Source organism: Pan troglodytes, chromosome 3 (assembly GCF_028858775.2).
Source record: "Pan troglodytes isolate AG18354 chromosome 3, NHGRI_mPanTro3-v2.0_pri, whole genome shotgun sequence".
In the NCBI taxonomy this organism is placed as follows: Eukaryota; Metazoa; Chordata; class Mammalia; order Primates; family Hominidae; genus Pan; species Pan troglodytes.
The window spans coordinates 111,382,282-111,395,720 of record NC_072401.2 but is presented as its reverse complement, the minus strand read 5'-3'; the positions used below and the strand labels follow the sequence as shown (position 1 = coordinate 111,395,720).

Here is a 13,439-nt window from a genome sequence, read left to right as displayed (position 1 = left end):
GTGTGAGGAGGCTTGGGCCACTCTGCCTTTAGAAAATGACAGAATCACTGGGGTAAGTGGGGGATGGAGGGGAATTCTAACATACTCTTGCTTCTGTGCTGGGCTTACTCCATTCTGTTTTATCATCAAAAGTAATACTTTAATATGACTTAATAAATGTGTTTATTCTAAGCATTGAATAAAATGATGGGTTAACATCCTTTTACTCAGGGACTATGTTCTAGAGTCAGAAAACACTAACTCCACTTTGGAGAGTACATTGAATTAAAGCTACAAGAGGGTTGGCGCTTCCAAGATGGCCGAATAGGAACAACTCAGGTCTACAGCTCCCAGCAAGATTGACACAGAAGATGGGTGATTTCTGCATTTCCAACTGAGGTACCTGGTTCATCCCACTGGGACTGGTTGGACAGTGGGTGCAGCCCACGGAGGGCCAGCCGAAGCAGGGTGGGGTGTTGCCTCATGTGGGAAGTGCAAGGGGTCAGGGGATTTCCCTTTCCTAGCCAAGGGAAGTTGTGAGTGCCTGTAACTGGAGGAACTGTACACTCTTGTCCAAATACTGCGCTTTTCCCATGGTCTTTGCAACCAGCAGGCCCGGATGTTCCCTCCCCTGCCTGGCTCAGCTGGTCCCATACCCATGGAGCCTTGCTCACTGCTAGCGCAGCAGTCTGAGATCGATCTGGGATGCTAAAGCTTGGTGGAGGGAGGGATGCCACCATTGCTGAGGCTTGAGTAGGTAGTGCTATGCTCACAGTGTAAACAAAGAGGCAGGGAAGCTCGAACTGGGCAGAGCCCAACGCAGCTCAACAAGGCCTACTGCCCCTTTAGATTCCACCTCTGGAGACAGGGCATATCTGAACAAAAGGCAGCAGACAGCTTCTACAGACTTAAACATCCCTGCCTGACAACTCTGAAGAGAGCAGTGGTTCTCCCAGCACAGCGTTTGAGATCCATTAACAGACACACTGCCTCCTCAAGTGGGTCCCTAAGCCTGTGTAGCCTCACTGGGAGACAGACACCTCCTAGTAGGGGCCAACAGACACCTCATACAGGCAAGTGCCCCTCTGGGACAAAGCTTCCAGAGGAAGAATCAGGCAGCAATATTTGCTCTTCTGCAGCCTCCACTGGTGATACCCAGGCAAACAAGGTCTAGAGTGGACCTCCAGCAAACTCCAACAGATCTGCAGCTGAGTGGCCTGTCTGTTAGAAGGAAAACTAACAAACAGAAAGGAATAGCATCAACATCAACAGAAAGGACATCCACATCAAAACCCCATCCGTAGGTCACCAGCATCAAAGACCAAAGGTAGATAAAACCGCTAAGATGGGAAGAAACCAGAGCAAAAAGGCTGAAAATTCCAAAAACCAGAATGCCTCTTCTTTTCCAAAGGAACACAATTCCTTGCCAGCAAGGGAACAAAACTGGACAAAGAATGAGTTTGACGAGGTGACAGAAGTAGGCTTCAGAAGATCAGTAATAACAAACTTCTCCGAGCTAAAGGAGCATGTTCTAACCCATCGCAAAGAAGCTAAAAAAACCTTGAAAAAAGGTGAGACAAATGGATAACTAGAATCAACAGTGTAGAGAAGAGCTTAAATGACCTGATGTAGCTGAAAACCACAGCACAGGAACTTCGTGACACATGCACAAGCTTCAATAGTCAATTCAATCGAGCGGAAGAAAGGATGTCAGCAATTGAAGATCAAATTAATGAAATAAAACAAGAAGACAAGATTAGAGAAAAAAGAGTGAAAAGAAACAAACAAAGCCTCAAAGAAATATGGAACTATGTGAAAAGACCAAATCTACATTTGATTGGTGTACCTGAAAGTGACGGGGAGAATGGAACCAAGTTAGAAAACACTCTTCGGCATATTATCCAGGAGAATATCTCCAACCTAGCAAGGCAGGCCAACATTCAAATTCAGGAAATACAGAGAACACCCCCAAAGATACTCCTCGAGAAGAGCAACCCCAAGACACATAATTTTCAGATTCACCAAGGTTGAAATGAAGGAAAAAATGTTAAGGGCAGCCAGAGAGAAAGGTTGAGTTACCCACAAAGGGAAGCCCATCAGACTAACAGCAGATCTCTCTGCAGAAATCCTACAGCCAGAAGAGAGTGGGGGCCAATATTCAACATTCTTAAAGAAAAGAATTTTCAACCCAAAATTTCATATCCAGACAAACTAAGCTTCATAAGTCAAGGAGAAATAAAATCCTTTAAAGACAAGCAAATGCTGAGAGATTTTGTCACCACCAGGCCTGCCTTACAAGAGCTCCCGAAAGAAGCACTAAATATGGAAAGGAAGAACCGGTACCAGCCACTGCAAAAACATGTCAAATGGTAAAGACCATGGACGCTATGAAGAAACTGCATCAATTACCAGGCGAAGAACCAGCTACAACCATAATGACAGGATCAAATTCACACATAACATTATTAACCTTAAACGTAAACGGGCTAAATGCCCCAATTAAAAGACACAGACTGGCAAATTGGATAAAGAGTCAAGACCCTCAGTGTGCTGGTTTCAGGAGGCCCATCTCATGTGCAAAGACACACATAGGCTCAAAATAAAGGGATGGAGGAAGATCTACCAAGCTAATGGAAAGCAAAAAAAAAAAAAAAGCAGGGATTGCAATCCTGGTCTTTGATAAACAGACTTTAGACAAACAAAGATCAAAAGAGACAAAGAAGACCATTACATAATGGTAAAGGGATCAATGCAGCAAGAAGAACTAAGTAGCCTAATTATATATACACCCAATACAGGAGCACCCAGATTCATAAAGCAAGTTCTTAGAGACCTACAAAGAGACTTAGACTCCCACACAATAAAAGTGGGAGACAGTAACACCCCACTGTCAATATTAGACCAACGAGAAAGAAAATTAACAAGGATATTCAAGACTTGAACTCAGCTCTGGACCAAGCAGACCTAATAGACATCTACAGAACTCTCCACCCCAAATCAACAGAATACACATTCTCAGCATCACATCACACTTATTCTAAAATTGAACACGTAATTGGAAGTAAAACACTCCTCAGCAAATGCAAAAGAACAGAAATTGTAACAGTCTCTCAGACCACAGTCCAATCAAATTGGAACTCAGGATTAAGAAACTCACTCAAAACCCCATAACTACATGGAAACTGAGCAACCTTCTCCTGAATGACTACTGGGTAAATAATGAAATTAAGGGAGAAATAAATAAGTTATTGGAAACCAATGAGAACAAAGACACAATGTACCAGAATCTCTGAGACACAGCTAAAGCAGTGTTTATACGGAAATTTATACACTAAATGCCCACAGGAGAAAGCAAGAAATATCCAAAATCGACACCTTAACATCACAATTAAAAGAACTAGTGAAGCAAGAGCAAACAAATTCAAAAGTTAGAAGACAAGAAATAACTAAGATCAGAGCAGAACTGAAGGAGATAGAGATATGAAAAACTCTTCAAAAAATTAATGAATCCAGGAACTCGTTTTTTTGAAAAGATTAACAAAATAGACTGCTAGCCAGACTAATAAGGAAGAAAAGAGAGAAGAATCAAATAGACACAATAAAAAATAATAAAGGGGATATCACCACCGATCCCACAGAAATACAAACTACCGTTAGAGAATACTATAAACACCTCTATGCAAATAAACTACAAAATCTGGAAGAAATGGATAAATTCCTGGACACATACCCCCTCCCAAGACTAAACCAGGAAGAAGTTGAATCTCTGAATAGACCAATAACAGGCTCTGAAATTGAGGCAATAATTAATAGCTTACCAACCATAAAAATTCCAGGACCAGACGGATTCACAGTCGAATTCTACCAGAGGTACAAAGAGGAGCTGGTATCATTCCTTCTGAAACTATTCCAATCAACAGAAAAAGAGAGAATCTTCCCTAACTCATTTTATGAGGCCAGCATCATCCTGATATCAAAGCCTGGCAGAGACACAACAAAAAAAAGAGAATTTTAGGCCAATATCCCTGATGAACATTGACATGAAAATCCTCAATAAAACACTGGCAAACCGGATCCAGCAACACATCAAAAAGCTTATCCACCACGACCGAGTTGGCTTCACCCCTGGGATGCAAGACTGGTTCAACATACGCAAATCAATAAACATAATCCATCACATAAACAGAACCAACGACAAAAACCACATGATTATCTCAATAGATGCAGAAAAGGCCTTCGATAAAATTCAACACCCTTACATGCTAAAAACTCTTGGTATTGATGGAACGTATCTCAAAATAATAAAAGCTACTTATGACAAACCCACAATCAATATCATACTGAATGGGCGAAAACAGGAAGCATTCCCTTTGAACACTGGTATAAGACAAGGATGCCCTCTCTCACCACTCCTATTCAACATAGTATTGGAAGTTCTGGCCAGGGCAATCAGGCAAGAGGAAGAAATAAAGGGTATTCATTTAGGAAAAAGGGACGTCAAATTGTCTCTGTTTGCAGATGACATGACTGTATATTTAGAAAACCCCATCGTCTTAGCCCAAAATCTCCTTAAGCTGATAGGCAACTTCAGCAAACTCTCAGGATACAAAATCAATGTGCAAAAATCACAAGCCAACAGACACATGAAAAAATGCTCATCATCACTGGTCATCAGAGAAATGCAAATCAAAACCACAGTGAGATACCATCTTATGCCAGTTAGAATGGCGATCATTAAAAAGTCAGGAAACAACAGATGTTTGAGAGGATGTGGAGAAATAGGAACACTTTTACACTGTTGGTGGGAGTGTAAATTAGTTCAACCATTGTGGAAGACAGTGTGGCAATTCCTCAAGGATCTAGAACTAGAAATACCATTTGATCCAGCAATCCCATTACTGGATATATACCCAAAGGATTACAAATCATGCTACTATACAGACACATGCACACATATGTTTATTGTGGCACTATTCACAATAGCAAAGACTTGGAACCAACCCAAATGTCTATTGATAATAGACTGGATAAAGAAAATGTGGCACATATACACCATGGAATACTATGCTGCCATAAAAAAGGATGAGTTCATGTCCTTTGCAGGGACATGGTTGAAGCTGGAAACCATCATTCTCAGCAAACTATCACAAGGACAGAAAACCAAACACCGCATGTTCTCACTCATAAGTGGGTGTTGAACAATGAGAACACATGGACACAGGGAGGGGAACATCACACACCGGGGCCTGTTGGGAGGTGGGGGGCTGGTGGAGGGATAGCGTTGGGAGAAATACCTAATGTAAGTGACGAGTTGATGGGTGCAGCAAACTAACATGGCACATATATACCTATGTAACAAACCTGCACGTTGTGCACATGTACTGTAGAACTTAAAGTATAAAAAAAAAAAAAGAAAAAAAAGAAATGCTACAAGAGGCTGGGAGAACTGTAAGATTATGAGAGTTTGAAATAGGTGCCAGCATAAATGTCTAAGAGAATTCACTCAAATTATTATTCCCAGATCTTTGCTACAATACAAGCCCCGCTATGCAGACACATAGTGAGGGCCCATGCTCCATTGCAGTTGTAGAATCACGTAGGCATCTTGGGAAAAAGGGAAAGGGCACTAGACAGAAAGCCAGAGGCCTGGTTTCCAGTCCTGACCCCACCAGCTTCGCTTCTCTGGACATCTCACAGGATCTCCCCTGCCTGTATCAGAGGATTATTATGGGAAAAAAATGAAATTATAGATGTGAAAGTATTTTATTAATTGTGGAGGACTACATGTATATCATTTGCCATTGCTTTTTGCCAGAAACAAGTTTTCACTACATAGGTTGAGCAACTGCTTGGATTTGAACCCAGGGACTGGAACATTGGTATAACTTGTCTCTAATACAGCAATTCATCATGGAGAAAACGAAGGCACTAGGAAGAGACACCTTAAACTCATAGCTACTAATTCGTGGGGCAAAGATTACCATGGACATCTAGATTTATTTCTAAGAGTTCTCTGCTATGTGTATCATGCATGCTCTATAGTCTATGCTGAATAAATGTATCCAATATATATTGTTAATTTCCTAATGCATTGACATATTGGCGAGATCAATAAAATATTTTATTTATTAAAAAATATTGGGCCGGGCGCGGTGGCTCATGCCTGTAATCCCACCACTTTGGGAGGCCGAGGCAGGCAGGCAGATCACGAGGTCAGGAGATCGAGACCTTCCTGGCTAACACGGTGAAACCCTGTCTCTACTAAAAATACAAAAAATTAGCCAGGCATGGTGGCGAGCGCCTGTAGTCCCAGATACTCGGGAGGCTGAGGCAGGAGAATGGTGTGAACCCGGGTGGCGGAGCTTGCAGTGAGCCCAGATCATGCCACTACACTCCAGCCTGGGCAACAGAGCGAGACTCCGACTCAAAAAAAAAAAAAAAAAAAAAATATATATATATATATATATATATATATATATAACTAAATGGGAGGTTTTCATGTAAAAAAAAAAGAGAAAGAAAAGGCTCTTTAAACATTTTAATATTCCTTACCACATAACACAGTACAATCCTCTGTACATAATAGGAACTCAAAAATTTTGAATAAATCAATAAACTAATGAAGAAATAATTCTGTTCGTTTATTTGCGCTTTTACTAATAGAACAAAGCCATAGAAACAGATATATCAAATTAATAAAAGATGGGTCTAGTCAATGGTAGTTATCTTACTAACAGCAATAATAATAACGAGTTTTTACATCCTGACCTCATTTATCCTCAACATAACACCATGAACCAATAAACCAATAAGTCAAAGGGAAAAGAGAAATCTCAAGAATTTGTAAATTCATAAAGCACAAATTATAGCACTAACTTCTGTAACTTTTCAAAAAAATAGAGTAGTTATAAAACTACAAAATCAAAGTATAAATAATTAATACATTTTATCTTCAGATTTTGCCCATCTAAGGGCTAATCATAGCATACAGATCCTAGCAACTAGGAAGACTCTTGACATTTTCAAATTGTTTCCCAAAATTGTTTGTTTAAAATAATCACCCAGGGTGCCTCTCTGTGAGTGAATGTTCCTATTTTTTGCAGATCCCTACTCTACTCTTGAGATTCCAGTTAATCCAGCAGGGCTGGGCTGAGGGCTATGCTTTTTTCTTTTTTCTTTTTCTTTTTTTTTTTTTTGACCAGGCACTCCAGGTGATTCTCAGGTCTTGGTGAACCGGGAAAACATGGATCTAATTAAGAGGAAATTCAATGATGTTTCCCAAAGTCCCACCACTAGTAGGTGGTAGACTTGGAATTAGAATCCAGGTACTGCAATTGCAATCTAGTGCACTCGCAATCTAGTACACTTCCAACTCCACCCTGCCTTGTCACATGTTAAGATATTACAATCTTCATTTTCTTTGCGCAACCAATTGTAATTCCATTCCCTCAAAGCACCGTTTATTTTTCCTACACTGTCAACATCGTTTTATGTAAACCAGAGCCCAGGCTATATTTGTAAGAATGTAATAAAATATAATTTTGAAGAAAATGAAACACTTTGAGAATTAGGCTTTGTGAATAATTACAGATGTGAAAGTATTTTATTAATTATGGAGGACTACATGTATATCATTTGCCATTATTCTGTTCTACCAATGGAAATGATAAATATGGTAATGTTTTTTCAGACCTGTCAAGAACTCTGTAAACACTGATGTGTGGTACAGTCTGTGGATTTGAATGTCAGCAAGGTGTGCATGTTTGAACAGCTAAAGCTTTCCCATGTCAAAACCTACAACATTTGTTTTGGGTGCAGTTCAGTAAGGGGGGGAAGTACATACAAAATGAAACATCATTTCTAGGGAACACAAACCTTAAGGCAGCAAACAGCAAATCAATTAGAACCTCTGACTTCTCAACCTAGGGATTAGTAGGGGATCTTCAGGAATTAGAAAGGAGTTCAGAATGTTTGGAGCACATTGAAGATGTTTATCAGTGACTACAAAGAACTATGACTACATAACACAGAGGTCAGTGATGAAAAGCAGGCTTTGCTTGAAGTAGGAGGCAGAAACAGAACATTTTATAACACACACCCCTTCATCCTCTGTGAGTCAAAGGGAGTGCCCCACACAGGTAAGTGAGAAGAGACATTACCTGTCTTCTGCAGGCCTTGGGGGCAAACACTCATGAGAGCTAGTTAACACATAAATGATAACCACAACCAGATTAACAAGAAATCCTAGCTGTCTATCAGGTGAACATTGCCACCTGCCCTCACCACCACAGGTTTCTTGCCCTAAATCTAGAGACAGACTGAAAGCTCACAAGATGAAGAGAGTGCAAAGGGAGCTTCTGGACCTCAAAAACTTCAGTAACACCACGAGAAAAGAATGTGGCTCTAAACTAATGGACCTACATAAGGAAGGCTGAGGCCTCCTCACACTGCTCCCACAGAAAGCCCCTAAGAAAAGTCATTTATTACTACTCCCCAGGGGCTGACTTAAATGACAGCTTGGGTTTTATGAAGTTCAGAACGTTTTATTCACTCCAAAAAACTATCTCATCTCCTCTTCAGTTACGGTACTTAAAAGAGCACTGTATTAGTCCATTTTCACACTGCTATAAAGAAATACCCAAGACTGGGTAACTTACAAAGGAAAGAGGTTTAATTGACTGACAGCTCCACACAGCTGGTGAGGCCTCAGGAAAATTACAATCATGGCGGAAGGCAAAGTGGAAGCAAGGACCTTCTCCACATGCGGCAGGAGCGAGAAGAGACAGCAAAGCGGTGAAGCCCCTTATAAAACCATCAGATCTCGTGAGAACTCACTCACTGTCAGGAGAACACCACTGGGGAAACCGCCCCCTTGATCCAATCACTTCCTACCAGGTCTCTCCCTCAACACCTGGGGATTACAATTCAAGATGGAATTTGAGTGGGGACACACAGCCAACCATATCAAGCACAAATTTCTTTTCACAGATTTCTTCTCAGTTTATTCATCTATGTCAAAATTCAGGTCAAGTGAGAGAGAGAAGCCAGATGATTTAAAAATAATGCACCCAGAAAGAAGAGCCAGGAGATTTGAATTTAAGTCTTAATTCCATTAAAAAAATGCTCTGGAACTCATTTTGCTTCACCAAAATTGTGAATGAAGATTGCCTAGAGTAGTGATAGAAATGTGTCATCCAGAGCAGAAAACAGCCCCTACCTACCCCCAGCCACATTTACATGTAAACTGAAGAGGCTTACTTTCCAGGTCCTCAGGATATTAATTGAGACTAGCAAGTTCTGCAACATGAAACTTGTTTTGTTTTGTTTTCAACAGGACTTCTCAGTCTTTAATGTGCTATTCCACACTCTAACACTCTAACAGGGTGGGTGGTGAATTTCATCAGAATAATTACAGTCAACATATTGTGTGTTATCTCTGGGGGAGCATATTGAATGCATTATTTCATTCAATTGGAGAACACTAGGAGGTAAATGCTCTCAACATCTCTATTTTACAGAAGAAGAAAGGAAAGTTTCAAGCAGTTAACTTGCCACAAGTCACAAGGCCAATAAATAGCGGGGTAGGGGTACAAAGCTATGCCTTTCTCATCACAGATCCTAGCTTTTAAAGACCAAGCTATACTGCTTATCTGAATGTACTAGAAATTGTTCAGTGTGTTTTAGTTCAGTTGTGTCAAGGAACCCACACCAGGAAACACTGTTCCAGGCATATTCACCATAAGGCTGGATTCCCTACATCCATCTTCCATAATTAATTATAAAGCAGGTCCCTTTAAATAGATTCCTATAATTACATCACCTGAATAATTTTATATCTACTTCTATAATATATTGCATTTGTAAACAAAAAATAAAATTCTAAGCCTCCCAACCAACTGAATAGACCCCTCCTCTCAGCCAAGGGCGTTTCAAAGTCAACCTGAAAAACTAGTTCAGGCCATGATGGGAAGTGAGGGTGGGACATGCCTTATTACACCCTCCTCCCGTTGGAATTCAGGCACAGCTGACCAGCATTAACATTAAAAGAAAGATCTTAAGATTGACAAAACAGACTTTTTGTAGCAATAGGACAACCAAATTCCAGACTGACTCTAGTATAGCATCACATGACAAATAGCAGACCCTGAAAGAAATCAAAATATTTTATCCCAAAATATATTTCTTTGACATGTTTTGAAATGGTCCTGCAAAGCTGTCTCTCGTTGGGAAAATCTACATTCTGCAGGTAATCCCCATTCATTTCTAGGTCTTTCCCCCGACCCAGGAGAGAATTAACTAAGAGTCTGGCACCTTTTTAGATCTTATAAGAGCTCTGAAGCCTGCTATCTGGAGGTTTCATCTGCATAATAAAACCTTGGTCTCCACAACCCCTTATCTTAACCCAGACATTCCTTTCTACTGATTCCAGGTCCTTAGATGGTAAGTCTTTTAATTAATTGCCAATCAGAAAATCTTTGAAAAATTTTCTGTGACCTGGAACCTAACCCCACCCTACCCTACTCTTTGAGTTGTCCCTCGTTTCCTGATCAAACTAATGTATATCTTGCATGTATTGATTGATGTTTATTATTTTGCTTATAGATGTCTAATTGGTCCAACACCCTTTGTTGAAAAAGACTGGCCTTTCACCATTAAATTGCTTTAACATCTTTGTTAAATATCAAATGAGTGTACTTGTGTGAGTCCGTTTCTGAACTTTCTCTTCTGTTCTATTAATTTATGTGTCTATCCCTTATCCAATACTACAGCTCATTATAAATTTTAAAACTCATAATAATTCAGTTTTGCAGAACAGTGAACCGTTATAATGTTCCTATGCTGTAGGTAGTCCTTCATCTTAAGTAAGAATGTTTAAACACCCCTCAGCTTTTCAACACAAATTATGCTCAATTTTATTTAAAGTCTACCATTACTAGACTAAAATGAATTTACCAACATTAAAGCATTAGAAAAGTTTTCCAAATGTTTCACACACACACACACACACACACACACACACACACACACACAGGGCAAAATTCAGAAATCACTTATCCTGATCTGATCTGTCTACTGAGTTTTGCATCTACTTTTGGACATGTCTTTTTTTTTTTTTTTTTTTTTGAGACGGAGTCTCTCTCTCTCGCCCAGGCTGGAGTGCAGTGGCACAATCTCCGCTCACTGCAAACTCTGCCTCCCAGGTTCGCGCCATTCTCCTGCCTCAGCATCCCGAAGAGCTGGGACCACAAGCGCCCGCCACCATGCCCGGCTAATTTTTTGTGTTTTTAGTAGAGACAGGGTTTCACTGTGTTAGCCAGGATGGTCTCAATCTCCTGACCTCATGATCCGCCCGCCTCGGCCTCCCAAAGTGCTAGGATTACAGGCGTGAGCCACCGCGCCCGGCCTGGACATGTCTTTGGTGGACATCTCCAGTTGGGAATATCCCACAGTCCCAAAAGTCCCCCTGCATGTTAAAAATTGAGATTACATAACACCTTCTGATTAGTTTGCATTTACTGAAAAGCTTGAATTTGATAAAAAATCTAGTTTAAAGATCAACATGTTTTGATATTTGGTTTTTGATAGCTTTTTTAAACAAAAATAATTTTTCACAATTATGTCTATATCAGATGAAATAAATGCATCATTGGCTGTATTTACAAAATCACAAAATTTACTTTTTAATTACATCCCTCGATTATTCACAAATTTTGTTGAATTAGACCAGCAAATTTCTACCTTTCTAGATTTTAAATAGTAAATGAAAACTAACCAGAAGGTATTGCATTTTATGTTTTTAACAAGTGGATTTAAAAAGACAAAAACTCTGTATTTGGAAGATTTTTAAAAATAGCTTAGAAAGCTGTTTGTAAATGTTTTAAAAGTGCAGACACAAGAATTTTTAACAGGTGACATATTGGCATTGATTCAACAATAAAATCACATAACAATGGAAACATCTCCAACATCTATCTTCAAACTGCTCTCTTCCTACACAAATTTCTTATAATTAGTGGTCACTTTCTCACTTGTTAAAACATCACCTATAACTTGGATAAATTTTTGTTGTTTTAGTTACTTTTTGGGTAGCATACTACTGACATCTATCTGTAATCACAAAAATTTTTAAAAAGCCAAAAATTGTTAAACACTTGTCCTTTTCTTTTTCTTCTTTTAAAGACGGTGTCTCGGCTGGGTGCAGTGGCTCACGCCTGTAATCCCAACACTTTGGGAGTCCGAGGCAGGCGGATCACGAGGTCAGGAGATCGAGACCATCCTGGCTAACTCGGTGAAACCCCGTCTCTACTAAAAATACAAAAAAAAATTAGCCGGGTGTGGTGGCGGGCGCCTGTAGTCCCAGCTACTCGGGAGGCTGAGGCAGGAGAATGGCGTGAACCCGAGAGGCGGAGCTTGCAGTGAAACGAGATCGCGCCACTGCACTCCAGCTTGGGCGACAGAGCGAGACTCCATCTCAAAAAAAAAAAAAAAAAAGACAGCGTCTCACTCTGTTGCCCAGGCTGGAGTGCAGTAGCACAATCCTAGCTCACTGCAGCCTTGAACTCCTGGGCTCAAGAGATCCTCCCACCTCAGCCTTCCGAAAAGCCAAGACTACAGTCACATACCACCATGCCCAGCTAAGTTTTTAACTTATTTGTAGAGATAGGGTCTCCTATGTTGCCTAGGCTGGTCACAAACTCTGGCCTCAGGCAGTCCTCCTGCTTGTGACATTTGACGTTTTGTGACATCTGACATTTGACTGTTCTAGTAAGTGCTTTGCTTCAAGATACTTTGTGGAAAGTATGTAAGACAAAGATTTTTATGATTACTCCCCATCCAATACAAAGTATTATAAAGAGACTAGTCTTGTTTTATAGGAATAACTACATCAATGATGTTCCATAATGCTTGATGCAATTCCAGTTTCAACTTCTTTGCTACACGTCTTGCTGTGAAGGCTGTGGTGTTCTCTGTGATCTCACCAAGAATGCTTTTTGGTTGATGTCCTAGTAAATGCAGTGGGTGTACCACTGCTGAATACACTTATACTATTTTTTTCATGGAACATTTTTTGATATATAAAAAAGTCATTTCTGACTTCTGAGAACTTTCACTGAGAAAATTTCTTTTCTGTTGCAATTTTCCCTTACTCTCTCATAGAAAAGAATTACAGTTCTCTGAGCATTTCATTGTTGAGGTAATTATGATAGTGGCTAAGATTACTGGCACTGGAGACAGAGTACTCATGTTGACTCTTTATTGGCTCCAATACTATTGGCAGTGTGGCCTTCAACACATGACTTAACCTCTCCGTGTCTTGGTTTCTTCATCTGCAAAAATAAAATGGGAATAATAGTAATACTTACCTCAGAGATTGTTAAAAAGAATAAGTAAAGTAATTCATGTAAAGTGCTTAGAATCTTGTCTGACACATATTGAGTTCCCAGTAAATGTTGGCTATT

General features: G+C 40.0%; 1 protein-coding gene across 15 annotated transcripts in view; it reads right to left on the bottom strand.

The window, feature by feature from the left end:
• The window catches only part of EGF (epidermal growth factor), a 101,296-nt gene that overhangs the window by 75,063 nt on the left and 12,794 nt on the right, over positions 1 to 13,439 (bottom strand). Inside the window, exon 2 of one of the 15 annotated variants that reach the window (XM_054683288.2) lies at positions 3,798 to 3,959. The exons of 13 other annotated variants lie outside the window; for them this stretch is intronic. In XM_054683288.2, coding sequence (XP_054539263.1) covers positions 3,798 to 3,804 — 7 coding nt within the window. In that variant the 5' untranslated portion in view covers positions 3,805 to 3,959. The remainder of the gene's footprint in view (positions 1 to 3,797; positions 3,960 to 13,439) is intronic. One more of the 15 variants, XM_054683291.2, reaches the window with a different exon arrangement.